Here is a 26,578-nt window from a genome sequence, read left to right as displayed (position 1 = left end):
CTGTCCTCACTTCCCCTGCCTCATAAGGGCTGTCCTTGTAAATGGTAAGGCTCTTTTTTTTAAAGCTCTCTTCTTGGTCTTGGTCTCATTTGAAGAGCTCACTTTATGTCCTGAAGATGATCTCAGGGCTGCAAGCCCCTTGGGCACCCCAGCTGGAAATCACAGTGTGAATAAAAACCTACCCACGCTGCTGACATATCCACATCCCGTAACAGTTAAGGGCCAGATCTAGCTCCTCGGCAGGGCTGCTGCACTAACTGGTAGCATTTAACACTCACAAGCTGACTTTACGCACCAAATGAAGCTGTACTATCTAGCTGAGACGAGCATAGGCCCACTGCAGGACACGGACCTACTCCAAGCTAGGGGGCACTGCAGGAAGGACGTACCGCTCGATAAAGTTTGTCCCTCGGCGGCGCCGGTTGGAAGGGGCGGGCTAAGATGGCGACGCGCAGCTGATCTCTCACGTGTTGCGGCCGGGGCGGGTGCGGCGGTGCGAGCATGTCGGGCCGGCAGGGGAACAAGCTGCCCAGCAACCTGCCGCAGCTGCAGAACCTCATCAAGCGCGACCCCACCTCCTACACCGAGGAGGTGCGGGGCCGAGCGGGGGGGCCGGGCCGGGATGTAGGGCTGGGGATGTCAGGTGTTGCCTGCGGCGCTCAGCAGCTGACGGCCCCGTTGTGTGTGCTCAGTTCCTCCAGCAGTACCACCACTACCAGTCCCATGTGGAGATCTTCACCTTCCAACCGGACAAGCCGAGCAAGGAGCTGGCCGAGCTGGTCATGTTCCTGGCACAGGTAAGCCGTTGCCCCTCTGAAGGGCCGCTGTGACGCCGGCCTGGAGCCCTCCACTAGCCGCAGAGCCTTTGCCCTGAGCGTGGTGGCTGTGGCAGGTTTGGCTGTTAATGGTGCCAGAGCTGCTGTAACACTGTGCCTTGACTGAGGTTCCTGCAGCAGCGTTGTGTGTTCCCAGCAACATAAGACTTATATTTGAGCACTTGGTACAAGTTTCTGAAAGCATTTTTTTTAATTGCATCATACCTCTTACATCTGTGCATTATGAACTTAGTTTTGTGTGTATTAAAAGGTTATGATAGGATGGTAATGATCTGTCTCCATGTAGGTTGCCCACTGCTACCCAGAACATATGGCCAGTTTTCCTCAGCAGCTGAAGGAGCTGTTGTCCTACCACCACACAGTTCTGGATGTGGACTTGCGTATGGTAAGACCTACGCTGAAAGGTGTTTTGAGTCCTTCTGCGGCTAAAATACACCCTTTAGATGTGAGCTGAGAGCTTACAGTTCACTTTTTAATTTTTTAAGAAGGATGGAAACTGGTGAGTATTATGAAGTTCTGGATCCGAATCCCTGTTTCTCTTACAGACATTCTGTAAGGCTTTGATCTTGTTAAGAAACAAGAATTTAATAAACCCAACGAGTTTGCTGGAGCTCTTCTTCCAACTGCTGCGATGTCATGATAAGCTTCTACGAAAGGTAAGCTGTGCTTAAAAAAACTCATTTTGATTTCCAGTGGGATTTGCCTGACTTGCTGGAAGTGACAGAGCACTGGCAGGCAGCTCTTCTCCTTTCCGTGGTAATAAAATAGGAAAGTTGAAGTTAGTTCTGCTTGTTCAGCAGTTGACAGAGGCACACTTAAGCTGTATGTTGGGTTAACAATGGGATGTGCAGCTGTAAATACCTTTACCATGTCCTGTGTTTGGAATGGAGCAGCCTGGATGTGGCTGCAGGTGAAAACCCTAAAGAGGCTGCTGTCAGAGTAGGCCTTGCTGAATTCTTTGTGAGGACTTTGGAGGAAAACAACTAAAACCACACTAGCTGCTGGTTAAAGCTGTATTTTGGGGTGGTTTTTGCCACAGAAGTGGCAATACTTGCTTTCTGCCACCAGAATGGTTAAACTGGCCATTGGAACATGCTTGAGTGGATCAGGGGTTGGGAGTTTTTAAGTAATACTTTATGGGGTTCCTTTTCCTGCCTTAGTGTAAGTATGCTTTTCAAATACATGAAAATAAAGCATATGTGAGTCTTGACAGGATAACTTCTTGTAGTTTTTCCAGCTGTTAACTTAAACCTTAACTTGAGTCTCTCCCTTCACAGACCTTATATACTCACATTGTGTCGGACATCAAGAATGTCAATGCTAAGCACAAAAACAACAAAGTAAACACAGTAAGTGTTTTTGTTTTCAAATGTAGTTCAGTTGAATCTCTTGATACTGTGAAAGACTTGAGCAATAAATGTTTCCAAACTTGTTTCTTAGACACTGCAGAACTTCATGTACACCATGTTGAGAGACAGCAATCCCACTGCTGCCAAGATATCTCTGGATGTGATGATTGAGCTTTACAGAAGGAATATTTGGTAGGCTTGGCAGGCTCGTATTGATTCCCTGGTTTAGCATATGCAACCATTCTGGCATCACTTGTGTCATGTAATGCAAAATGTAATGCAGTGGACAGTGACTTCACTATATTTTTATTTGTTCCAGAGGGGCTGTATTATGTGGAATGGGGTTTAGATGGGAAGAAACACTCTTGAGTGAAGGCTTGGTGTTAGTTAGGGGGATTACTTGATGTTTTAGTTGAAAATGGTATGTAAATTGTGTGTATTGCATTTGAAACCAAAGCTGTGCACAGCGGACTTCTTGGAGCTCTTGCATGTAAAAGCTGGTAATATTAGCATACAGCTTGTGAGATACAGTGGGAAGAGGAATTTTGGTGTGTTTTTACTAGTTAGGTATGTAAGTTCATTCTAGATGACTGATCTAATGGGTGCTTTGAGGTCTGGTTTGGTTTTGTGAAACTGTACTACTTTGCAAATCTAGTTAGAACATAGAGAGTATTGATTCTAAGGGAGCTTCCTGCTTGTTAGGAGTCACATGGGAGTTTTTCTGGGAATAATTTGAAGTTGCGAAACTTAAAGTGAAAGGTGATGTTTTATTTTATACCAGGAATGATGCCAAAACAGTCAATGTCATCACAACTGCCTGCTTTTCAAAAGTGACAAAGGTGAGAACAGAAATCCCTTGATGAAATTAGATGTTACCATTTTTCCTGCAGATGCGATTTATTTTGTAATTGCTAACAAGCTTCACTGATGATTGGTCTTTGTTTAATTTTCAAATACCACTTGTGTTGTGGGAGGAGGTGGTATTTGGTCAGCAAAAGTTGACTCTCAGTAAACCACCCTGCCTTACTCTGTGATTTGTTTTGCTTTCTGTTCATATCCATGCCTATAAAAAATTAGAGGAGTCTTGGTATAACCGCAGATGTAGGGGTATTTTAAATACTCTTGTCAGTTTGACCTGTCCTACATAAACTTACTTTGCTTTTCAGGTGTTAGTTGCTGCTTTGAAGTTCTTTCTGGGGAAAGATGAAGATGAGAAACAAGACAGTGACTCAGAATCTGAGGTGGGTGTTGTGATTAAATCTTCTCTGTGTTCTTCAAACTCATCATAGGCCTGTCATCCTAGTAACCCTGGCTCTGCCATTGTGTCTGCTTTGTTAGTTTTCCATCTTGTTTCCTCTAGATGTTTCTATGCGTCACAAAAAAGTGCAGTGTTTCTGATAGCTGGCCCCAACTTTATAGCAGGATGCCTTTGCTGTCTGTCTGAAGACTAATGCTAAGAAATCCTTTGCTTTCCTAAGTCTTGCTTTCCTTACATTCTTTCCCAAGGACGATCTTCCCACGGCCAGAGATCTGATGATGCGCTATGCAACCAACAAGAAAACCACCAAGCGTAAGAAGAAACTGGAGAAAGCAATGAAGGTTCTCAAGGTGAGGAGTGCCTGACTTGGCAGTGTTTTAGCTTAATCTTTCAAGTGCAGAGATCTTGTTATCCCTGTTGACTTAGCTACCTTCTGTCATTTCTTCTAGGTAAAGGTCCTTAAGTGTTCTAGTGTCCACTGACCAGGCATATGCTGTGCTTACCTGGAAGACAGCTGTTTTGAAACAGGCTTAAAGTCCAAGTTGTGGATTATTTCTGCTCTGGGTACCCTCTGTGTGGTCCCCTACTTTATAAAGTGTGTGGTGTCTTAATAAATAACACTTTAATATAGTTCCTGTTGCCTCTTAGGTCAGGTGGAAAGAAAAAAATGTGTGTTTCTGTTTGTATGCAGAAACAGAAAAAGAAGAGCAAGCCAGAGGTGTTCAACTTCTCTGCTATTCACTTGATTCATGATCCCCAAGGTAAGCCTGCATTGTGTATTGTCATTTTCAAGATAGGTCTTAATCCTGGACTCTGAAGCTTAGATACAAGTCAGCAAGGACAATGACTGACAAGTAGACACGAATTTGACAATGTGATAGTTGCTGTGTGCTTTATCCTAGAACTTCATAGCACTTGAAGAGAATAAGATCAGATGTCTTTGATGTCTTTTTGCTTGGTGTAGTGGAACACTTGTAGATAGTCAGACAAGGAAAGAACAATATTACGTCATCTGCTTGGGGTTGTTACAGATCAGGATGTGGCTCTCCACCTCTTTGTTCTATGTTTGAAGCCCATAAATTGGTGATTGGAGAGTAGTTTACTACAGCTTCCTTGGCTTACCCCCTTCAAAAGTATATCTCTTTTTCTAGTCTGTTTGTCTAATAGCACTTGACTTGGTCTTAGCCTCATCTAGTGAACCTCTAGGGATTTTGTTTTTCAGATGAACCCAAAATATATCTAAAACCCCCTAGCTTTAAATACTGACCCTATGCTTATGATGCTGTGGAACTTCTGTAAGGTTTTTTCTGCTGAACCTGTGCACATCTTTGGACCTTATAGGCATGTGAGAATAAAAACTTCCCCACTGGGAGAAGTGCTCTGGCCACCTTTAATTTCTTGTGTGTGAGGGCACTGGGGCTTAAAAACCCAAATGGAACTGACAGCCTGTATTAAAGGCTAATCCTGGCTGATTTCTGCCTTGTGCTTTTTAAGTCTACCACAAATCTATTACTGCTTCTTCTAGACTTTGCAGAGAAACTGCTGAAGCAGCTGGAGAGCTCTAAGGAACGATTTGAAGTGAAGATGATGCTCATGGACCTAATATCTAGGCTAGTCGGAATACACGAGGTAGATGCTCTGTTAATTTTACAATGGTCTGACGGTAGCCAGCCTGGTTTGGGTGGTGGCATGCTCTGGCTTTGTGCCTCTGGAGTATGAGGTTTAATTTTCCTCTGTGTTGAAAAGTGCAGACGTACAGTCAGTTAGCTGCCAGTGGGCCTCATGGAAGGGTGCAGTGGGAAGGACTTGTGTGGGACTAAGTGACCTCTGTTAGAGAAAGCTTGTTGGTCTGGAATAGTTGAGCTGTCCCTAACAAATATAGGAGAGCATGTCTTTGTCAAGACCTGTGTGCTCCCAGGGGATTCTTCAAAGGAGAAGGGTTTTTTCAAAGGAGTCCAGCGACTGCTCATGTACAGCACTCTGAGGTACAGCCAAAGTGTCATTTACGTTACTGGAGTCTTTCTGTTTTGAGAGGGAAGATTGTGTCCCTGAGGCAAACTATTACACTGTAGGGTTGTGCAGCAGAGTGCCCTAATTTGAATTATGCACAGGCTAACAAGAGCTGCTCTGGATTTCACAGAGTTTGGGATTGAGCCTTCAGCTTCCTTTGTGTAAGTCACTTCATCTCCATGTTTATCAAACTCAGGATGTTAGAATGTACCGTGCAATAAAATCAGAGGCATTTGGGGAGCATGCTGGGTTGTTTCACAGCATATCGGCCTAGGAAGATGATCTCAAACTAAGAGACAAGAAGCTAACCTGTTACATCTTTCTTGCAGCTTTTTCTTTTTAATTTCTACCCGTTTGTTCAGAGATTCCTACAGCCCCATCAGAGAGGTAAGTACCTACTAATAGATAATGCTGCTGGTCCCGTCATCTCACATGTATAGTCACTTCTTAGAAGCAGTACTCTAAACAAATAGGCAGCAGCAGGTTAGTAGGAAGTACAAATACTCCACAGAGTTTTGGATGAAGGAAGTAAAAGGCTATGACTGCTAGAAGTGCAAAGAACTTTGGACTTTTATGGAAGTTGTGTGCACTCTGCTCCTGACCGTGAGTGTTTGAGAAACTCAAGCAATGGAGTAAAGTGCATCTATTGAGTCCCTGGTTCCTTGCAAATCCTGACTAGTTATCAAAGCTTTACTGCCTTTTGATGCTTTGTTTTACTAGTGTTTTTCACTCTAGCTGTAGAGAATTTCTTTGTGTCTTAATTGGCTATTAAGGGCCTGCACTGCTGCTGGGGTGGAGACCAGAAGAGTTGCCTTGGTGGGAAAGGAGAAATAGTTGTCCTGAGTAACTTCAGGCTGAAATGGCTTTGAGACTTAGGCTGAGTGGTTTGAGTTGGCTGTTTTGGTGGATGTCTCTATTAGCCAGTGAGCTGCAGCAGTATACATTTGGCATCTTCTTCCCTCTTTTCTTCCAGAAGTGACAAAGATTCTTCTGTTTGCTGCACAAGCTTCACATCAGCTAGTACCACCTGAGGTCAGTACTCCACCTGTGCTTGGTGATGTTAAAAATGGACAGCAGACCAGAACGGAACTGAGTGCATTCATGGGGAGGGGTAAAAGGGAATCTGGTCAGACCCTTAGTCTTTAAAAGCTTACTGTAATTTTGGCTACTTCAGCAAGTTCCAAGGGATTTTTTTCTATGAAGGTGAAGAAGACCCAAATCCATGTCTTATGCCTTCATTTCTGCAAGAGAGAACTTGTCTAGAAAATGTTTGCAGGTTATAGTGACAACTCCTGAACTCTTTCTGTAAAGATGTTCTTTTGTGTGTTAATATGTAATCATTTTGCCAATTTTATTAAATACGCATTGTTAATTTAACCTTTTTTTCTTATTTTCAGATTATCCAGTCAGTGTTAATGACCATTGCCAACAATTTTGTTACTGACAAGAATTCTGGGGAGGTCATGACTGTAGGGTGGGTACAGAACAGTAAAAACCTGTAAAACTCTGAATGTGGAAAAATATTTATGTTTTTTGAATGACCTGCAACTTTTTCCTGTCATTTGTACTACTCTTTACAGAACCTGCTTGATTAAAAATGAGTTAGGACAGTTATCTCAGCAGAAACTTCCCTTATTGTTGCTGGCAGTGGTTTAAATTGCTCAGAATGATGGGTTTCTGGGCTTACTGCTGTGGCTTCACTTTTCTGGATTTCATAATGGTGTGGGTTTTCTGCTTTCTGGTTTGATCTTCTATTTTTCTTGTTTCCTGGATACTGTTATTTCTACTTTGGGGCAGAGCTTTTGTCTGTGAATTAATATTTTGGTATATACCAACATATATATACCATATATACACACATAGAGTGGTATATACTCAGTGAGTGGCTAGTGTCCTAGTTCAGGATTCTGAATTTGTTTTGCGGATCAAATGTCACTACTGACAACAAGTGGAAATGTTGCTGTTAGTGAAACTGTTACATACTTTCTAGAAAGAAATACCTTTCTGACCTTCTAGTCAATGGCTGGAGAGTAGAGTAGGGGCCAAAGAGGGATGGTTTTGGAGGACCATGGCACAGAGCCTCCTTGTCCTGTTCTTTCTTACACTTCTCTATAAATGCCATATAAGGTTTTTCAAGTTCCAGATCACTCAGTCTGTTGGTGGGCCAGTGGGAGCCTCTCCCAACTGTGGTGTTGACAAAATAAATCACTTGCCATTTTTCAGAATCAATGCAATAAAAGAAATCACTGCAAGATGTCCATTGGCCATGACTGAAGATCTGCTGCAAGACCTCGTTCAGTACAAGACTCATAAAAATAAAAGTGAGTGTTTTACATGGATACGATTTAAAAACTATTTTCCTGTATCAGCTGGTTCTCCATAGTTACAGCCTTCATAATAGCAGTGTCTTAATTTTTTTTTTTGTGGGCTGAGAGGTAAAGTTTTCTATGTTAGTTGCATTTCTCTGTATTTTGAGTGTACAAATGTAGGAGACAAAATAATCAAGAGTAGTTACGGCAGGGAAACTAAGTGACAAAGCCAAAGAAGGGAAACAGCTTGTTAATAAAGATTTAGCTCTAAGGAAGAGCTAGATCCTGCACTGGCAAAATTAGAGGGAGTTTATAACCTCAGAAGAGGTGTGAGCGGGCTTTCGGTTTGCTCAGAAGTCTGCTTTTCTGTATTTAATCCTGATTCCCTATTTTCTGGATAGATGTGATGATGTCTGCAAGATGTCTGATACACCTCTTCCGTTCCCTAAATCCAGAGATGTTGCAGAAGAAATTCAGGGTAAGTGTTGTTTTACGTGCATTCCACGAGCCATGAACATAGGCTCAAGTTATTCCCCTGCCTTTCTGACATGGTGTCCTCTTATTTCAAGATTCCATTAGTTCAGATTTATCAAACTCATGGACAGAAGGCTCGTGTTACAGAAGCCTGACCATCTTCCTAGAATTCGTTCAACTTCCTAGTAACTAAAGATCTTCTCTTAGTTTACCAGCCAGAATTTCTTTTGCACCCTCCTCTCCCCAGACTTTTTGATAGATTTATGGACATTAAAATACTAGCCTGTTTAACATGTATTTTGTTAACTTATAGGGTAAACCTACTGAGGCTTCAGTGGAAGCCAGGATTCATGAATACGGAGAACTGGATGCCAAAGATTATATTCCAGGAGCAGAAATACTGGATGTCGAGAGTCAAAAGGAAAAGGGAGGAACCCAAGAAGAAGGTTGGTCTTTTTTAATTTACTACTTCTATAGTGAGCATTGTTGTCACTGAGATTTTACTTGGACATAAAACTTGGTGTACGTTGACTTTATTTGCTGCTGTCACATGCTGTATGACTTGCACACAGAATCACAGAATGGTTTGAGTTAGAAGGGACCTTAAAGATCATCTAGTTCCAACCCCCCCTGCCATGGGCATGTCTGTGTCTGTCCAAGAAGAAGCACTCATACTATCCTCGAATAAGTGCAGTTTACCCAGTGAAGTCTGATACTCTGTGTTGCTTGTTATGATAGATACTGAAGGACGGAAAAGCAGAGGGACAGATGTTTCACAGCTATGAAACTTCAGGTGTTAAGCTTCTCTCCCTAGAGGAAAGTTTTTGTGTATTATAAAACACTGGAAATGAACTTTGAAGTAGTATTTGGCAGTCCAAGCTTAAATTTTATTTCCAATCCCAAGCAGTTAAGCAGAATCTGTATTAACAGCTCTCTGTGCTTCTTCCCCTGAGCAGATGAATGGGAAAGTGCTAGTCTGAGTGAGGAAGAAGATAATGAAGATGGAGAATGGATTGATGTGCATCACTCCTCAGATGAGGAGCAGAAAGAAGTAGTGAGTTCTATGTGCCTTCTACCCCAAATATATATCTTGGTAATATCAGACCAGATTCTCTTGCTCCGCACCTTGACGCGGCTGCTTACAAATAACTATGCAGAACTGTGGAGTATCTTGTCCAGGATCAGTGGGGTTGAAGTACCCTTCAGCTCTTGTGCAGAAGTACCCACGTTATTAGGTAAGGGAGAGAGGCTGGAAACTCTGTCCCAGGGCTGAACTCCTTCAGAGCTGTGATACTTACATGAGGTTCTTTTACTCGCTCTGAAATGCTGAGTGGATCTTTATTCTAGTGCTACATGTTGGGTGTAAGACTATAAAGAAATCTTACAGCTGGTTGTAGCATTTCCCAACAATATTTCCCCTACATAAGTATTTGGGAGGCAGAGGTCATGTACTGGGGCATAAAAATGGTTTGCAAAGCTCTGGATGATTCATGTTTTGTGCTTCTTTGAAAAGGCAGAGAAGGTGAAAAGCATGCCCATAGACGAACGAAAAGCCAAAGCTGCAGCGGTCAGTACAAGCAGGCTGCTCACTCAAGAAGAGTTCCACAAAATACGTCTTGCCCAGCTTTCCAAAGAAGTGAATTCTGCACCTGGCAAAGCTGCAAAGAGGAAATACATTGAGATAGATGAAGAAGAGGAGGAGGGCAGGTGGGATATGGACTACTGATGAGTCCTTTCTCTTCCCTGTATTACCTATAAACTGGTGATACAGTTTTTAACTGCAGCAGGGCATGGAGCTCTGCTGTGGGTCAGTATCTCCTGGTGACATGAGGCAAAGAGCCACACAGCTTAGAACAGATCTTAGCTGGAAGATTTGTTTATATCTGGGAGAGAAGACAAGAGGGGCTGTTGGAAACCATGAGTCTGTTTTGCTTGTTGAGACCAATGGGCGGGAGGAGGTTTTATAGCAGTAGTTGCACAACTGTATCTCCAGAGTGCATAAACTTTGTGTGTAAAGCAGGACTTGAAAACAGGAACGAGAGACTTATGTAAGGGTTGTCCCAGGCATGAGGATTAGACTGAGAACAAGTGTTTGTGTGAAAGTTAATGGGAGGACAATGGTGTAAGAGCTGAGTGAGAGACAAAGGTTCAAGAGGGCATCTTGTTTTCCTTGCCAGATGAAGTTTTGTTTGTGTGATGGCCTTCTGTTGGGTTTTTGTGTGTGTGCAGGGGAGAGCTGCTTTCACTCAGAGATATTGAACATCTGCACAAGAAGCCTAAATCGGACAAGGAGACCAGGCTGGCAACTGCAAAGGTGAGGATCTAACAGGAGATTTCATACCCTGTGCCTCTCTAGATCTAGGTTTATGTTTTGTCTCCTGCAGAAGGAGGAGGTGATGGAGACCATCTGTCAGAGAGGTGTCCACCTGCTGTCTGTGTTTTGAGAAATGTTTTGTATATTTTTTTCCTGTGGTATATTGGATGTAACAAATAAAACAGCCTCTTGCTGGTCACAAGTGACAATGAAAATAGACACACACAATTTTCACTGTGACTTAAATACAGTCAACATGGAAAAATGCATGACAAAGTCATACTCAACCTGTATTTACTGTTACTGCCATAGCACCTTTCGCCTTAGCAGATGATGTTAACTGTATGGAATGAAAAATTATGTTAAATTATGTTGTCTATTTTAGGCTGGAAAAACAGACAGAAAAGAATTTGTGAAAAAGAAAACAAGAATTAACCCATTTGCCAGCTCTTCCAACAAAGAAAAGCAAAAGCACAAGAACTTCATGATGATGAGATATAGCCATAGTGTCCGGACAAAAACCAAGCGTTCTTTCAGGGAAAAACAGGTAATGTTTAATGTTGAAAATAGATGGGCCATTCTGAGAGTAAACTCGAAATGCAGGCAAAGTGCTGTCTATCCTGTGCCCTCAGTCATTGCTGCTGATTTTGATGGTTTAATTGCTGGAAATGCCTTTGGGTGAGATGGTTTCCTGTGAACCCTGTCAGGAGGAGGTAATTCAGAGATGGTTATGGTGAAAAATCCTTTTCTCAGTCCCTGCTTCAATATGCATTGAGAACTAAGCTCAGTTGCCAAGTCATGTGTAGGTTAGGAAGGACGTGATATGGTTTGTTTTCCCTTATGTAAATTGAAGATCATACTAGAGCCCTGAATATAATACTGTGATAGAAGTAGCTTCCCTGATATGGAGGAGTGTTTTCTGGGACAAGCTTTTAGTATGTTTCTTCACTCTGTATTATTTCTTTGACCTTTCTCCTGTTACTGCCATATTGCAGACTCATCTGACGTGGCCTGGCTTGGCTTTCAGGTCCTCTAGCAGCTTGTCATAAGTGTACTTAAAGCACAGACATAAATGTTACTTGCTATCTATCTGAAGCTGTTTAGGAAAATCAAAAAGGCTTCAGTTTAGCTTGCCATAGTCTTTTCACCATGTGCTGCTGTCATCAGTGAAGCCCTGCCCTCTGCTGCTTCCTTAGCTCTAAGCTTGGCTGTGGCCCTTGAGAAAGGCTATACAAATGTCTATTTGACAGTCCAGTTACGGTGTGTTTCTGTAGGCAGCTATACCAGGGGTGGCTAGAGGGATATTGGAAAGGCAAGGCAGAAACTTGAGGGGATGACTTATCTAACCCCAGGCATATGGGACAGCACAGCTGCCAAGAGAGGCATGTGGACAGGGAGCCCCCTTCTCCTGTGGTGCCCCTCAGATGGGCATCAGGCCTGAACTGTGTGTGTGGCAGCTGTTGCTGGAGCACTGGTGTAGGCATATTGCCTTGCCCTGCTGTGTTTCACCTTGGTAGTGTAAGTCAGTGCTAACAACAACAATATGCCTTAAAATCCTTTTATCTAACCTGGCAGATGGCCAGTCTAGGGCTTTACAGGGTGTTACACATTTGGACTCCTTTGAGTATGTTCCAAGAAAAACTTCTAGAATAATGCAGTTGTGTGGTGTTACTTTTTTGTATTGTTCTGTCTCGTGCTAGAATGCATTCAGATGCTTCTTTTACAAAATCTTTGAGTTGTTTCCAGGCTCATATCATTAGGGTAATGTATATTTGTCTGCAGTTTCTTGCCTTAAGAATGGCAAGTGTGAAACAGGTTATAGACTCAGTAGAGAGAGAACGTCTTGTCTGTTTCTGTTAAACAGGAAGACTTGGACTGATACCCCTGTAGTCTTTTTATTTGCTATCATTCTGCCTTACTGCAAATAAGGCTGACCATGTTCACCCAGCTCTCAAACACACAAAGTCACAAACCAGCAATCCAGGCACTTAGAGGAAACTGCTGTTACAATGATTCTTGGCTCCCTTTTTCTAAAAAGCCATCTTGAATGGTTTCAGTAGTCACTCCCCACTAATTTTTCAAGTTTAAATGTAACAGCTAAATGGTGAAAGAATAAATACTTCATTGCTTTCACAGAAAGTTAGGCCACAGCATCAGTTGTGTGGATCATGATATGGAAATAATTGTTTAAAGTGGATTGGTGTACTACAGTTGCAGGACACTGTCCTCTGCTTCCCACTTTGGTGGTAGAATAAACCAGACTGTTGTCTATAGCGTAGTGTTAGAACCCCTAAAAACACGCCTGAAATACACACCAAATCTCTCTCTAGAGTCCTATGGTGCTTGTAAAGGTTTCTAGCATCCCTCCTTCCTAGCTTGGAAAAGAAGCTTTGTAATACTCTTTCAAAAAATGCCATTTAATCCTGCTTACTGCTCAGCTGAAGTTTTTTCTTGATCTCATCTAACTGAACATGAGTCAGTGGAAGGACAGTTTATGTTAATCTAATCTTCCTCATTACCTAGGGTTTTCTAATGATGCACAAAACCTCTTTTTTTGAAGCTCCACTCTTTCTTCAATTGTACTACTGAATTTAGCTAAATAACCACAGCGTTTTTACCACCTTAGTCGTTAGCATTGGCCAGTTATGCTCCCAGTTTTAGCTGACGAGCTGCTAGTGTATTTTTGGGGGTGGAAAAGATTGAAGAGGACTGCTGTGAGTGTTGCTGTCTCCTTACCTGAATATTCCCCTCTTGTTTTCTACTTAGCTGGCTCTTCGAGATGCACTTCTGAAAAAGAGAAAACGACTGCTGAAGTAACAGAACAGTAAGGAAGAGGAATATTTCATCACCCTTGAAGAAACAGCCCTAGAAATGCTTATTTCCACACACCACTCCTCCAAAGGGATGAAGGGACTCAAACGCCTTAAGGATTTATCTCTATCTGTTCTGAATTAAACTGAACACGTTCAAGCTGTTGGAACTGCATCTCTAGGACAGATGGAAGAGGCTTTAATCCTTACAGGATTTTTTTTTTTTTTTCTTTTAAGTAATTGTAAGGTATTGCTTGTCTTTGATTGAATACCATTTACTTACACCTGGTTTTGTATGTGTAAGTATGAAAACATAAAACCTCATGGTAAAATTATTTTAAGCAATTCATTATAGGTAACTGGAAGGAAAAATAATATTCTGTCTCAGTCTGTAATGTGTGTGTATATAATGTGTGTGGCTGTCTTGGGGACGTGATTCTGTGGACTGAGTAAGCCATTATGGAAGTGGCTGGGTTTTGCCAGTGTAATAATAAAAGCAATTTCTTCTAATACAGGTAAGTTCAAGTGAATAGCTAGGGCAAAGAACAATCTCATTATGGCTTATGGAGAAAGCGGGTATAAAATTAGCTTATAGGAAGCAGTTTTCCTGTTGCCATTGAAACAGAAATGTAGCATTACACACAGGGGAACTAAGGAATCTTCCATTGTCAGTACATCTTGTGGTGGGAGTTGCTGTTGTCTGATTTTTGAGGTATGCATGAAAATAACATTGATCTTTGGGTTCTTTGTCAAAAGTAACTCCTGCTTTAGCCAAACTTTGAGGTTGTTAGTGGTAGCACCAGCCTTTCTCAAATACTGTTTGAAATGGTTTCCTTGTGGGGCAGAAACAAGTGCCATATGCACAGTATAATGGAAAGCATTTGATGGGGTATTTATTTCCTTTCATGGGAAAGCAGGTCAATGTTTGTCCCACATGGGAATTCACTTGGCTTAGCTATGTTTAATACTCAGTTGTATTTAATTCCTGTTAGTTGTTTATTTGTGGGTGGTTGTCACATCTTGCCTCCTCAAGCCAAAAAGCTTATAGAGGCATGAGGGAGATAAGAAACAAAGCTTCTACAGCTTTGAATGTTACTCTTAATTAAATGCTCCTTCTGAGGACAAGGCAGGGATTGTGACTTGGGCCTAACAGCAAGTGGAGGATGTGTAGGTGAGAGCTGGAGATGCAAATGCAGAGAGCAATCCTATGGGGCTGAAGAGACCACTAAACCAGGAGAAGCACTTACATAAAGTGCTCTTTCACTATTCCCTTTTTTGTTGAAGAACCAAAGCCCCTTTCCCTGGATGTGCAGCTGTCATAAAACTAAAGATTTGGAAGCTGAAAGGGGGAGACAATTACTTTTCACACTCCTTAGGGCAAGTGTCTAGTCTCCTCCCTTTTCCCTCTTGTTTACAGCAAGCGGAGAGCCACGGGCTGTGGCTCGGCCCTCCCCTACTCTATTGGACTGCCTCTTGCAAACTATTAGACAAACAGAACCGCGGGCACTGCAAGGCGGACACTCACCGCTCGTTTACTCCTGCGTTCCTGCCGCTGCACTACCCCCGCTGTCCCTCACGTCCTACCTCCGGTGCTGCCCGACCTGACACCACCGGCGCCCCCCCTGCGGCAGGGGCGGCCTTTCTGCCTCGGGGTGGCCGCCGCCACGTCCCGGCCCTTCCCCTCAGCCTGCCCCCTGCCGGCGGCGCTCCCCCGAGCGCAGGGCCGGGCGCGGCGCTATGTGGCGGGCGGCGACGTGGGGGTCTCTGCTGTGGGGGCTGATGGCACTGCTGTGCGGGGCGGCGGCCCCGGCTCCCCCCTCGGCGGCCCCGCTGCAGTGCAGTGTGAGCCTGGACAGCCCCCCCGAGGAGCGGTGGCTGCCGGTGCTGCGGCACTTCGACCCCGCCTTCCTGCGCGCCGCCGTCGCACGGGTCATCGAGTGAGTGCGGGACGGGGCAGGCGGGGAGCGCGGTGTGAGGTGGCTGGGGCGGAGGGAGCAGCCAGGGTCGCTTTTCTCCTCTCCCCACCGCCGCGGAGCCCTTGTCGCGCCGCCGAGACCCACTGCGGCGGGGCCTGAAGGAAGAGGGTGAAGGGGTGCAGCAGTGCTGCTGAACTGCGCTGACCTCGGGAATTCAGGGGCTGTTTGAGCGTTAACTTAGTACGTTTACATTATTCGTACACTTAGGAACCTCTCAGAGGGATACGTCTTTTGCTGGGGTTGTGCAGGCTTCTTGGAGGATGTGCAGAAGCCGATGGGATTTGGTGAGGGAAGGGATGCAGGGATGTCTGATGCACCATGGGAGAGGCTGGGGATGAGCGGTCAGCACGGGCTGGGTCCGGCTGCCAGAGAAGTGGCAAAATTCCCCGGTGTCAGGCTGCTGAGTGTAAGTTGCAGACCTCTTTGTTTCCGTCTCAGCTCATGCCTTGAGTATGTTTTGCAGTGAAAGGGTACCAAAATGGGTCCACGAAGTTATTCGGTCCGTAGCAGTGGAATTGGAGTTCCTTATGCCACAGCCCTTCGCGGGGGAAATGCTGGGACTGTGCAGAGCCCTGGGAATAAGTCTTGGAGATGGAGTCCTGCTTAACTTTGCCTACGAATCTACTGCGTAAGTGATACTTACAGCATCTGGTAGGAATGGATGCTGAGAGTCGTTTTAGCTCCGTCTGGGAGAATGCATTAAAAGGCAGGTGTAGACATGTGGCAGATTATTTGCGCTGTTAATTCTCATACTCTTTTCTATGTCCAGCTGGAAGGTTTCATTCTCATTAGGAGTTTGTATCCTGAATTGAAAGAGAAACGCAAACAGTGTTTTTATCTGTTGATAAAGGTGATATATAGCTGCATAAATAAATAGAGGTATGAGAATAATTTTTGCTAATCAGGAAGGACCACCAGTATTTGTGTTCATTTGTCTGCGATCATGTAATACACTCTTTTGTCGTTTAAATTGTCCAACTTCACTAAAAAGGAAACTAAAAAAATTTGTTGCAATCTGGTTATTTTAACCTTTCGTCTGAGATCAGGTTGCTTCCCAGCCTCTTTCTGGATGAATGTTCTCAACGACTGTGTAACGTAATCTTTTGATTTTGCACAATGGAAAATGGATGTAGTATCTTTATGATAGAAAACAAAACATCAGTGGAAAGAATACTCGATTTTGTCATCTTTTTTCCCCCCCCACAAGCATGTGCAAAAGAGTAATAAACACTTAGTGCTGCCTGTGAAGAGCCTAAAAATATTTCTCCATATAAAATCAATATAGGTTGTTCTAAAAACCAGGCACACACAGCTGCTTGTATTTATTTTGATTATGATTTTTCTTACCTTCTGGTATTTGGTTAAAGCAGTCTTTCTTTAATTTATATTTATATTTAATAGGTATTAATATCACATGAGGCAGTCATTTAAATGTTGGCTCTCTTAGTACTTCAGAAAGGATAGGTATCATTCTTAGCCCTCGTAAAGCTCATGAGATTTCAAGTTTCTCAGCTTTAACATTACTAAAGAAAAACATCAGCTGGGAGCAGAGTACTTGTTTGCAGAATTTTTTACCTTTACAGTTTTGAAAGGCAGTGCTTGGGTGTCACTGGAAGGACATAATAATTTTTTAATTCTCTGCTCATTCAGAATTTCAACCCGCTTCCTGTTCTAGAGAGGAGGTTAGATTATTACTGAGATGGCTGGTACTTTAACAACAACTGAAAGAACTTTGTTTGAACTTTTTGTCTAGTCGTGATTAAAAATGTGAGTGGAGTCCAAACTGAGACGAAATAGTGTGTAATTGTCCGAATGAAACCCAGAATGTTGTAGACTGATGCTTCGTGGACGTTTTTAGATGTTGGCTTTTCATCTCAGTTTAGAAGTGAAATAATGAAACTGGAAATAATGAAATAATGAAGTAAAATGAAACAATGAATGTTTTCCAACTAGAATTGCTGCTTCCTACTTGGTCTGTAGTATGTGACCTGATAAGTAACGTGCAGTTTTGTGTGCTAGACTGTGTTGAAGAGGACTTTCCCTTATGAATATCGTGCATAAACCATATGGAGTGTTGTGTAGTTATACAGAGCTTCAGTCAAACTATTCTGACCCCCCTTTTGGTTTTTTCCAATTTTAAATTACAACCTGTCAGAAACCTTATCTGAAAGTACAGGATGACATTGTTCTCTCAGGTTGGGAAACACAGGTGTTAATGCAAACTCCTCGTTGTATGCTTACATTGGTAAAATGCTTGCATTAGTAAAATACTTTGCAGAAGATAAACTCAGTTACTCCTTCTGAAATGTTAGCTAGTTTAACTGTAATATTGCAAGTGTTGTCATAGCCTTTTCTGAAATCATTCTTTCTCCTTTTTGTTTGGGAAGGTTCTGTACTAGTATTGTCGCTCAGGATGACAAAGGAAACATTTACCACGGTCGGAACCTGGATTATGATTTTGTTGATATTTTAAGCAAGATAACAATTGATGTGCAGTTTATAAAAAGCGGGCAGGTATGATCTGTGGCTGACATGGCTGGGTGATATTCCATGAAGGAACATGATATGGTCATATGGCTGCATAGGCAGCTGGGATTTAATGTAGGAATGTGGTTCGCATCCCAGGTTTACTGGATTATTAAAGTGCTGCAGTCACTCTCTCCACTGTGGGATGAATGCTGGTTTCTGGACATTCAGCTTGTGGTGATAAACTGGAACAAATAGAAGAACATGATCTAGTATCTCAAGGTCATTATTTGAAAGAAGATGTTGAAGGAAGGAAATGTTGAGATAGTAAAAAAGAAATACTAGGGAATAGAGAAAAGAGATCGGTCTGGGCAGGGACTGATTCTAAGGCTTTTTTTTTTCCTAAGGCCTTGTTAATTTTTGTGACCAAAGTGTCTTTCTTAGAAAAAAGTAGAGTTTGCTGCTAGAGAATGTTGCTTGTATTTGACGTATTATTCTGTTCCAGCATGCTGACATCCTGTGTCTTTCCTGGTTTCAGATAGCATACCAAGGCACCACATTTTTTGGTTACGTCGGGTTATGGACTGGACAAAGTCCACACAAGTTCACAGTCTCTGGTGATGAACGAGGTGAGCAAATCTGTCTTCAGCGCTTGATGTAATATACACTATTTTATTGATCATTGCCTCCTTTGGCCTCCCTCTCATATTCTCCTAGAGGGAAAAATACGATTAAGGAGCTGAAATTGAATGTCTTATCTTGCCCTCAGGGAGTGAAAGCACGCATGCTGCGAGGTTTTGGCTGTTGCAGAGGAGAGGGGTTTTGTTTGCCATCACAGTGTTATCTGAGCTTTAAAAGTGTCACAGGAGGCAAAGGACCTTGGGGAAAGCCATAAAAGACAAATGTGGTTTGTTCAAGAGAAGCAACTGGACATGGCAGAGACTGAGAGAAATAGTTCCAGTTGTGCAGAGCAAATAAATGCTTTCCTAGTTCTCTATCCATTGCTCTTTATTCCACATTTCTCTGTCCACTTAAGGCAGCTTGAAAGAGGTTGGGAAGAGAAGGGTGACACTGAGATCTAGGGTAGGGGCAGCAGGGATTGAGAGAATGCGAGGAGGTGCTGGGAAGGCAGCTGAGGACAGCTCCAGTAGTGGAGGAAAGTTGAAAGATGTCAGTACTGGGAACTAAGACCTGTCAGTAGAAGGTCTTGTAACAGTCAGGAAGGCAGAGAAAGGGTCATTGTCTTTTGCATCAGCACTTCAGTTTCACAGATATTAATAGTTACGTCCCACTCAGACCCTGGGTTTGCCTTTTCCATCCTGTCCCCCCCCTTTTTTTTTATTCTCTTTTTTCCTTTCTGTTTAAGCAGCAGCCACTTTTTGCTGTTCTTTCTTAGCTGTTTGTTAGAACTGAAAACAGTGTAGTCTGAGTTAGAACCAACATCTAAAGCAAGTGTTTATTTTTCACGTGTGATTGTGGTAAGCATTTTTTCTTTTCTTTTTAATATTCTCTTTTAATCAGACAATCTTCTTTCTGAACTAAAGATTTAGGGAAATGAGTATGTGAGGTACAGCTGCCAAGAGGGATGACTTTAAATCAGGGTGAAGGTCTGTCAAGTGACAAACATACTGTTTCTGCTGTGTTTGTGTGGTTTTGGCTTCATGTGCTGTTTTTCTTAGTTCTCATTTTCTCAAGAACACAAACACTATTACTACTTGTTTTTCAGCTGTTTCATGATTTCTTTGTAATTCTTCCTGCTGTAATATTTCAGTAGGATGACTAATGAGGTAATTCATGCTAATATTTGAGCTGACAGACAGAAACAATTATATGAATAGATCTGCAAGATTTTTGGAAATAGCTGTTACAAAGTGCTAGTGCCAGTTCCAGTCACTTTTGACTCTTTATTGCTTATTATTCAGCTATGAATAAAACTGGTTTAAAATCTTGCAGCTGGCAAGTGATCAAAACAGGAAGGAACATGATATTTTTTGATTGAAATTGCTAGCACTGGTAAGTTCTGAGTGCTATTGTGTGTCCTCTGTACAGTGCTGAACGCTGTCTTCTTTATTGTCCACTGTACCTCAGATTCTTATTTTACAGCACCCTGTTAAGGCAGCTGGTCATGGGAATAGTGTACCTTTTGGTAGACAATCTAAGATAATGATGACTCCTGTTGTTACAGGTCTTTCTGGAAACCAGGGGTGGTAATCCAGCTGCCGTGGTTGAACTTCAGTTGGGATTATGTTGTCTAATTATTTGAGCTGTATTTTCACCTGGATGTAATGCATTTTGATAGCCCTTGTGAAGTGTTGACATTTTATGCTGATAGGCAGCTGCCCTGTTTCACTGATCTATCTGTCTGTGGTAGTTCAGTATCCAAATCTAATGATACAGAAAGTTGAGCATTTGAAATACAGATTTGTAAACCAGGGGCTTTCCAGGGTGTGTTAGCCTGGTTCTGCAGCATATTTTATGTGTCAATATCAGTAAAGGAATACAGTAGCAAAGGAGTACTATCACCATTCAGTGTTAACAAACAGTGAGCTTGAGACAGTACAGAGGCTCTGACTGTCTTCAGATGGTGTGTGCTTTGTTAGTCAGTATAAGCTGCCTAAATTTGATGGTTTTATGATAGCGGTGTAGTTAGAAAATGAAAATTTATTGCACTGCTCTTTTGTAAGGTAGTAAGGGAGAGATTGCAGAGCTAGAGACGGGAGAAGAAGGCAGGAGGATAAATTTCACAGAGCATACGTAACATGCATGTATAGTAATTTCTTTTCCTTCTGTTTTTCTAGCGGGTGGTAGATGGTGGGAAAATGCAATAGCAGCTTTTCTGAATCGGAATTACCCTGTTAGCTGGCTTGTCCGAGATGTAAGTGCCCCACGTTATTTTCTCATATTTCACAGTGATGTCATTTGTACTTACAAACCCTCAGTAAATCTGATGTTACAACTTTTAGTTTCACATAAAAACCAACAAATTGATAAGTAGATGGATTTTGTAAGAGGAGATATGTGTTGTCCCCAAATTGTTAGTGATGTGTATGGGGTAAGGCAATTACAGTCCTTCAGGGGGGAATCTGTAATCAGTGCCAAAAATCTTTGAGAAGCTGTTCAAAGACTTAATTCCTAGGGACTATTTCAGCTAGCTGTGATTTTGTAATTTAACAAAGTGAAGCAGCTGCACTCTGAAATGGTTAGTATCTCATCCAGTGGTTATTTTACACTATGGTTGATGTGTTACTGTATTAAAAAAGTAGACCTCACTGGTGAGCAGAAGGAGTTACACTGGTATTCTGTATAGGAGTTACACTGGTATTCTTTTATCAGTACTGCATTAGGGTCCTGCTGAGATAAAATGGGTCTGCTGCTTCTCAGATTCTTGACTTATGGTAAACATGAATGATATGATATGTAGGTAACTAATGTCTGCTGGAGAGTTTGTGGTTCCTATTTTTTGAGTTTGAGATGTGACTTCAGGCTGTGACACAGTCACTGCAGCATTGCTGTCAGAGATAATTGTTTTCCAGAGCTTTCCCCACCTGTCTGAACAATTTTGTTTGATGCATGATCTACGTATTTGCTTTTAGTTCCTGCACAGCATTCATTTTTAAAGATGTACTTCCACAAGTTGTGACCCTGGGAGTGAAAACAGTAGCTTCACTGGCTGTGGTGACTGTCCATTCATACTAAGTTGGTCACCTGCCTGTGGCAGGGCTTACTGTGAGCAATGCCTCTACCTTATTCATCATTGTTGCCTAAATCCTCTTAAACCGCTGGCTTTGGTGGTTTAAAACTCCATATTTCTCAAAACAGAGATATACAGAGGGATTTTCCCCTCTTCCATCCCCATTCATCTGTTCCATTGATCACATAGAAAGACTCTGCTGAGGACAGAATTTGCAGAGTATGGACGTGCTTCTGTCATTTGAATGGCATGTCATTTGAATTTCATTTTGAATAATTCCATTTGAATTTCATGTGTTTTTTGCTTTTCACCGTATACATATGTGTACATGCGTGTGTGTATATGTGTCTGTGTATTTACTGTTTGAATATTTGCAAAGCTGGGATTAGTGAGTTCATTCACAAGTCACATGCATTTCATGTTCATATGCCAGTCAGTTTGGAAAGCTACTTTCAGAGAAATATTTTCAAGTAGCATTTCAGCCAGTTTCAAAAAAGCTGGACCTGCTTTCCTTTTTAAGATGTCCCAGTGCTCATTTTTGTGCTTGACCATGCTCTGTGATCTCTGGTTCACTGTGATCTTCTTTTTGTAATAGACCCTGAGCAGAGCAGAGGACTTTCAGTCAGCTGTTCTCAGACTAGCTGGCATTCCCATCATTGCTGAAGTTTACTATATTGTAGGAGGTGTTTCTCCCAAAGAAGGCATGGTCATAACAAGGAACAGGAGGGGGCCAGCAGATCTCTGGCCTCTTGATCCCTTAGGTGGAGCGTAAGTAACAAAAAACATTTTGTTTTGTGTTCTTTTTCATATTCCCTCCTGGGTGATTGGTGAGGTTAGTGACAGCTTTCTCAAGAGGTTCAGGGCATTGCTTATTAATGCTTACAGCTGGACAGGAAGGCTTGAAAGCCTCTTCAAGGAGCCCCAGCTCCTTCCCTTTGAGAAGGAGTCACACCACCTTATCAGGTTGCGGCAGCCTGGAGGGTTAAGGGTGGAAAATTGTGTGTGCTAATTTTTTTAGCTAGATTCTAAAGGAGGCAGACTCAAGGGCCTTTCCTGTCTCTCTGCCAGGTATTGCACCAGGAGATTCAGGAATTCCCAGGTAGCTTTGACTTAATGTGGTAGAAGGGTCGAAGGCTCAAAAATAACTTTCTATAAATGTTATTGACATCAGCAGTGTAATACACAAAGGAGATTCTAAATAGTTGCCCTGTGGTGAAAAGGGCACTTAGTGCATACAGTCAGTCAGTAAGTACTGGCTTACCCACAGCCAGGTGTCCTGTTGGCTTTGTGTACTCCCAATGGAATGCTGCAGGCTGCATCATACCCATGGTCTCTTCTCCAGTCATCTCTTGGAAGGTCTGATACTGCTTTTGTCACTGAGGCCACCAGGAGTTCAGAGGTTGCTCCTTTTTCATCTGTGTTCAGTGTTTTATGGTAGATGCCCCTTGGTACTAACATAGGCGTCCTTGGGCTGGCATGAGGTGCAGGAAGGAGGCTTTTAGGGAGGTTTTTTCCTTTTGGCAAGACAGAGACACCAAGTGTTGACTGCCTTGATTAATTACCTACTGATTTGCCTTTGTTTGCTTTTATATTTGTTTGTTGTGTTATAGGTGGTTTCGTGTGGAGACAAACTATGACCATTGGACTACCCCTCCTCCTTTTGATGATCGAAGGTGAATTTAGTTTGGAGCTCTGTGGTGAGATAACACTGTTATTTTGAAAAGGCTTAGGGGTTTGGGTGTTTTTCTTTCTGAGGAGGTGTTAGCTCCTTGAGCAGGCAGCTTACTCTGTTTCTGTAAAGCCACTCAAAAGGGAACAGATAAAGTAAGGAGTGATATTCACAGATGCCAGGGGAAAGTCTGTGTGGCATTGACTGGCATAAAAGATGATAAATTGAAGTATAAGGCATATACCAAAAATTGCTTTATGAAGCACAGTTTAGGAAAAATTAAAGGATTTAGATTCACAGTGAAGAAGTATTTGGTGATGCTATGAAGGTGCTCGCAGACATCACACAGTCTTCAGGCTGTGTACTATGCAAAAAGCTGTTGGCACATTCCTTGGTGGTCTGTACTCAGTGGTGTAGTAATAGAGTAGCAACAGTGATGTGGGTCTAGATTCAGTCACACAGAATTCGGGATTATTTTAGGCCAAGGAAGACTTTTCAGTGTAAAGGCATTTAGTGAGGAATTTTTCACATTGGTGCTCTGTAGCCTTTGGAACAGTAAAATGTGTTTAATAATACTGCATTGCTTTCCTCCAGAACTCCAGCTATCAAAGCTCTCAATGCTACTGGGCAGCACAACATCAATTTTGATACCCTCTTTAAGGTATTTCTTTTAAATTCTGCATTGTGACTTAAAATTTCTTTCTTGAAGCAGCAGTGCAGTTGCATTTTTGTCAGGGTTTTAAAGGCTGTACTGGCAAGGCATGGTGACAAAGGTGTGCTGTACAACCAGCTCTGGAGAGTTAAAGACTGATAAGCTTGTTTGTTAAAATGTGTCTGAACTCGCTCGCCTGGGCATTTTGTAATAGCCTGCCAGTCTAAGTGGAAAGAGGTGGATTCCATCAGCATCGTCTTCGTGCAGTTCTTTTCTTCAGGCACAATTATAAACATGACTGTAGGCAGATAAAGTGTTAGGCATGAGTGATACTTACCAGTGAGTCTGGAGAACTGAAATGTTGTGTACTTAGAGGCTTTTTAAAAAATATTTTTGTAAAATGGTCTGATGGTAAAAACCCGCAACAAGCAGCAAGAGAAATCCCTGATTTTGCATTATTCCTTTTCATAACTTCACCCTATTGCTGTATCTAAATAGCCTTTTAATTCCCTCTTCAGTTACCAAAATGACAACTCTTTAAACTTTCTGTACAGGTGTTGTCAGTGAAGCCAGTGTTAAACAAGTAAGTATTGGACCCAGAGATGTTAATCAGTGCCTCCTGCCATACCTCTGGCCACTTATAACTCAATCACAAACTTGCTTAGGATATTCCTGTGTGTCTATCTGATTATCTTGTGGTTTCCCAGCTTAGGTTTTTGCTTGTGGACGTGATGCTGTGTTTTCACTTCCACAGCACTCTTCCTCTTTGGTCTGCCACCCCAGCCAAGAAACCACACTTCATTAGGCTCAGTCCTTTGCGGCAGTGAAACAAATGACGGCTTAGAGGAGGAACTGAACTTTCTGCTAAGTCATTTGTGCCTTGCACTTTTGGAACCTTAGGATTTGTGTTAAAACTGAAAATGGCTTTCTCTGGAGTTTCTGATGTAGCTTTGCTTGATGTAGAAAAAGGAAAAGAATAGCAACTGGGGACATAGATTTCAGGCACCGCATACTGGATTTTGAAGAAATTTATTTCAGTGTACCTTGTTCTGCACCTTTGTGGGTTTTCCTGTTTTGTTTTGCTTTTATATGGAGCTCAGTATGTTCTCTAGATCAGTTATTGGCATGAGAAGCTTGGTAATGGCTTCTTCAAGGTTAATACCAGGATTCCCTCTCATCTGTCATATAAATGTGAGGAAATTGGGAAAGGAGAAGATTATATCTGTGTCACTGCTAAGACTAGAAGTACCATTTTTTTAATACAGTGACAAAATGGATGTAGAAATACAGTTCTAAAGTGGGGGAAAAAAAACTAAAATATTTGTGCCAGCAACCTTCATTTTTATCAATCTCCTTCTCACTTTTTCTAACCCCTCTGTACTGAAGCAGAACATTTGTTTTCACTAAAAGTTGTTCTGCTGCTTTGCTAGTTTTAGAAACAAATCTGCTTGCCTTTGGAATGTCACTCACTCACTCCTTTCCTCTTTCTCTGCCAGTAACACGGTGTATACCACAGTAATGAGCGCTGCACTTCCAGATAAGTACCAGACGTGGATCAGAACTGACACGTGAAGAGGTGTAAGTAGTGTGCTGGTACTCCCAGGTACTTGCACGTAAATAAAAATGTCAGCTGAAGAGTCATTGAGGGACAAAGCACTGCAGTAGCACTCAGGTGACTTAGTCTGAATTCCTGCTTCTCCCCTTGGTTTTTCTTATCGACCTTGGGTAAATACCTTCCCTTGTTGTTGTAATGGTCCGCAAGTATTGACATTCTTTGCAAAACTCTTGGAGATTATCATAGGAAAAGTGCTTTGCTAGAGAGGAGGGGTTGGCTGTTGTTGTGACCTAAAGGGAAAGGTTCTCTCTGTGCGCATTCTTGCTGTTATTTTTGCCAGTCTCCCCACTTGTATGCTTGCATGCCTGCTGGTGGCTGACTATGACAGGAGGCCCTGACAGAGCCATCCTAATCCCAGCAGGAGGGGTTGGTGCACTTGGCAGCAAGAAAGATGACAGCCCCTCGCAGGTGACTGAACATGAACATCCTTTGAGGGGTTTGTCCTGTGAGCTTGCGGAAAAAGTCGAAGCACTTAAACGCACAGGGTGCCTCTCGTAGTACCTTTGACGTGTTCAGAGAAAGACATTAGGTTATGTTGTTTCTGTTCAAGAAACCCTGGTTGTGTGGTCTTGGCAGCAGCATGAGAAGCTCCTGTTCCAGTTTAAACAGTTTTTAAAATTACGACTAGTATTATATTTGTGGCAGTTACGTTGGACATGTGATTTTAGCAAGAGCAGTTCTGTGCTCTTGGGGATTCTGACAAGCTTGTTTCTTAATTCTATACAAACCCATGCTCTCTTCTGAATCTTTTGTTTGTTCTGTTTTTTTTAGTTCAACAGACAAAATGAGTGAAAAGCTGAAGCTTTCCAAGACCGCGTATGCTTTTAAAATCACTTTCACAAGCAGTACAGTTGTTCTGGTTTATTAATTATGTGAACCTTTGAGGAAACAATGGCTTGTTAGCTCTTTGAAGTGTTGCAGGTGATACTCTTGGTGAACTGTAATGAATGTTTGATTGATTTTATTGTAATTACTTTGTAATTACTAATTGTAATTTACTAGCAGATTTTGATGGTTAAAAATTGCTTTTACTGTTTTTGGAAAGGGCTGTGAAATGTATTTATGTGCTGACTAATAAACAAAAAATCATGTATTTTGCATGGCCTGTAGGTTTGAATATAGTGAAATAAACATAAGCAGCTGATTGCA

At 42.3% G+C, this 26,578-nt stretch overlaps 2 protein-coding genes and 1 long non-coding RNA gene across 4 annotated transcripts; 2 read left to right on the top strand and 1 right to left on the bottom strand.

Annotated features, from left to right (window-relative positions):
* The first annotated feature begins 435 nt into the window (after positions 1–435).
* Positions 436–13,870, top strand: SDAD1 (SDA1 domain containing 1). Its single transcript, XM_065686874.1, has 22 exons — positions 436–591; positions 693–797; positions 1,123–1,221; positions 1,382–1,492; positions 2,114–2,185; positions 2,277–2,377; positions 2,967–3,024; positions 3,352–3,426; positions 3,692–3,793; positions 4,135–4,204; positions 4,969–5,072; positions 5,783–5,840; positions 6,427–6,485; positions 6,851–6,927; positions 7,677–7,774; positions 8,164–8,240; positions 8,550–8,682; positions 9,193–9,290; positions 9,750–9,943; positions 10,466–10,550; positions 10,936–11,097; positions 13,317–13,870. Exons 1-22 carry the CDS (start codon positions 502–504, stop codon positions 13,365–13,367), a joined length of 2,079 nt encoding a protein of 692 aa, XP_065542946.1. The 5' UTR covers positions 436–501; the 3' UTR covers positions 13,368–13,870.
* On the bottom strand, positions 11,085–15,261 carry LOC136018048 (uncharacterized). The gene is made up of 3 exons (XR_010614200.1): positions 14,886–15,261; positions 13,287–13,337; positions 11,085–11,250 (listed from the first exon to the last, which is right to left on the bottom strand). It is a non-coding gene; the product is annotated as an uncharacterized LOC136018048 (long non-coding RNA).
* Positions 14,827–26,578, top strand: NAAA (N-acylethanolamine acid amidase). Of its 2 annotated transcripts, XM_065686881.1 has the most exons (11): positions 14,827–15,297; positions 15,800–15,964; positions 17,724–17,850; positions 18,341–18,431; positions 20,601–20,677; positions 22,089–22,261; positions 23,104–23,166; positions 23,757–23,823; positions 24,369–24,397; positions 25,311–25,392; positions 26,201–26,578. In XM_065686881.1, exons 1-10 carry the CDS (start codon positions 15,098–15,100, stop codon positions 25,384–25,386), a joined length of 1,068 nt encoding a protein of 355 aa, XP_065542953.1. In that variant the 5' UTR covers positions 14,827–15,097; the 3' UTR covers positions 25,387–25,392; positions 26,201–26,578. The 2 variants fall into 2 exon arrangements, with proteins under 2 accessions (XP_065542953.1, XP_065542954.1); XM_065686882.1 differs by lacking the exons at positions 24,369–24,397; positions 26,201–26,578 and having other exon boundaries at positions 25,311–25,384.

This window comes from Lathamus discolor, chromosome 1 (assembly GCF_037157495.1).
Source record: "Lathamus discolor isolate bLatDis1 chromosome 1, bLatDis1.hap1, whole genome shotgun sequence".
Taxonomy (NCBI): domain Eukaryota; kingdom Metazoa; phylum Chordata; class Aves; order Psittaciformes; family Psittacidae; genus Lathamus; species Lathamus discolor.
The sequence above is the reverse complement of the archived record's forward strand: the minus strand, read 5'-3'. Positions and strand labels throughout refer to the sequence as shown.

Excerpts from the sequence above, each read along its gene's own strand:
- SDAD1 (XM_065686874.1), top strand. The coding sequence starts at position 502 with ATGTCGGGCCGGCAGGGGAACAAGCTGCCCAGCAACCTGCCGCAGCTG. Across the intron at positions 3,794-4,134 it reads AAGCAATGAAGGTTCTCAAG|AAACAGAAAAAGAAGAGCAA; the intron begins GTGAGGAGTGCC and ends GTTTGTATGCAG. Across the intron at positions 9,291-9,749 it reads ATGAGGAGCAGAAAGAAGTA|GCAGAGAAGGTGAAAAGCAT; the intron begins GTGAGTTCTATG and ends TTCTTTGAAAAG.
- NAAA (XM_065686881.1), top strand. The coding sequence starts at position 15,098 with ATGTGGCGGGCGGCGACGTGGGGGTCTCTGCTGTGGGGGCTGATGGCA. Across the intron at positions 22,262-23,103 it reads CTTGATCCCTTAGGTGGAGC|GTGGTTTCGTGTGGAGACAA; the intron begins GTAAGTAACAAA and ends GTTGTGTTATAG. Across the intron at positions 24,398-25,310 it reads GTGAAGCCAGTGTTAAACAA|TAACACGGTGTATACCACAG; the intron begins GTAAGTATTGGA and ends TTTCTCTGCCAG.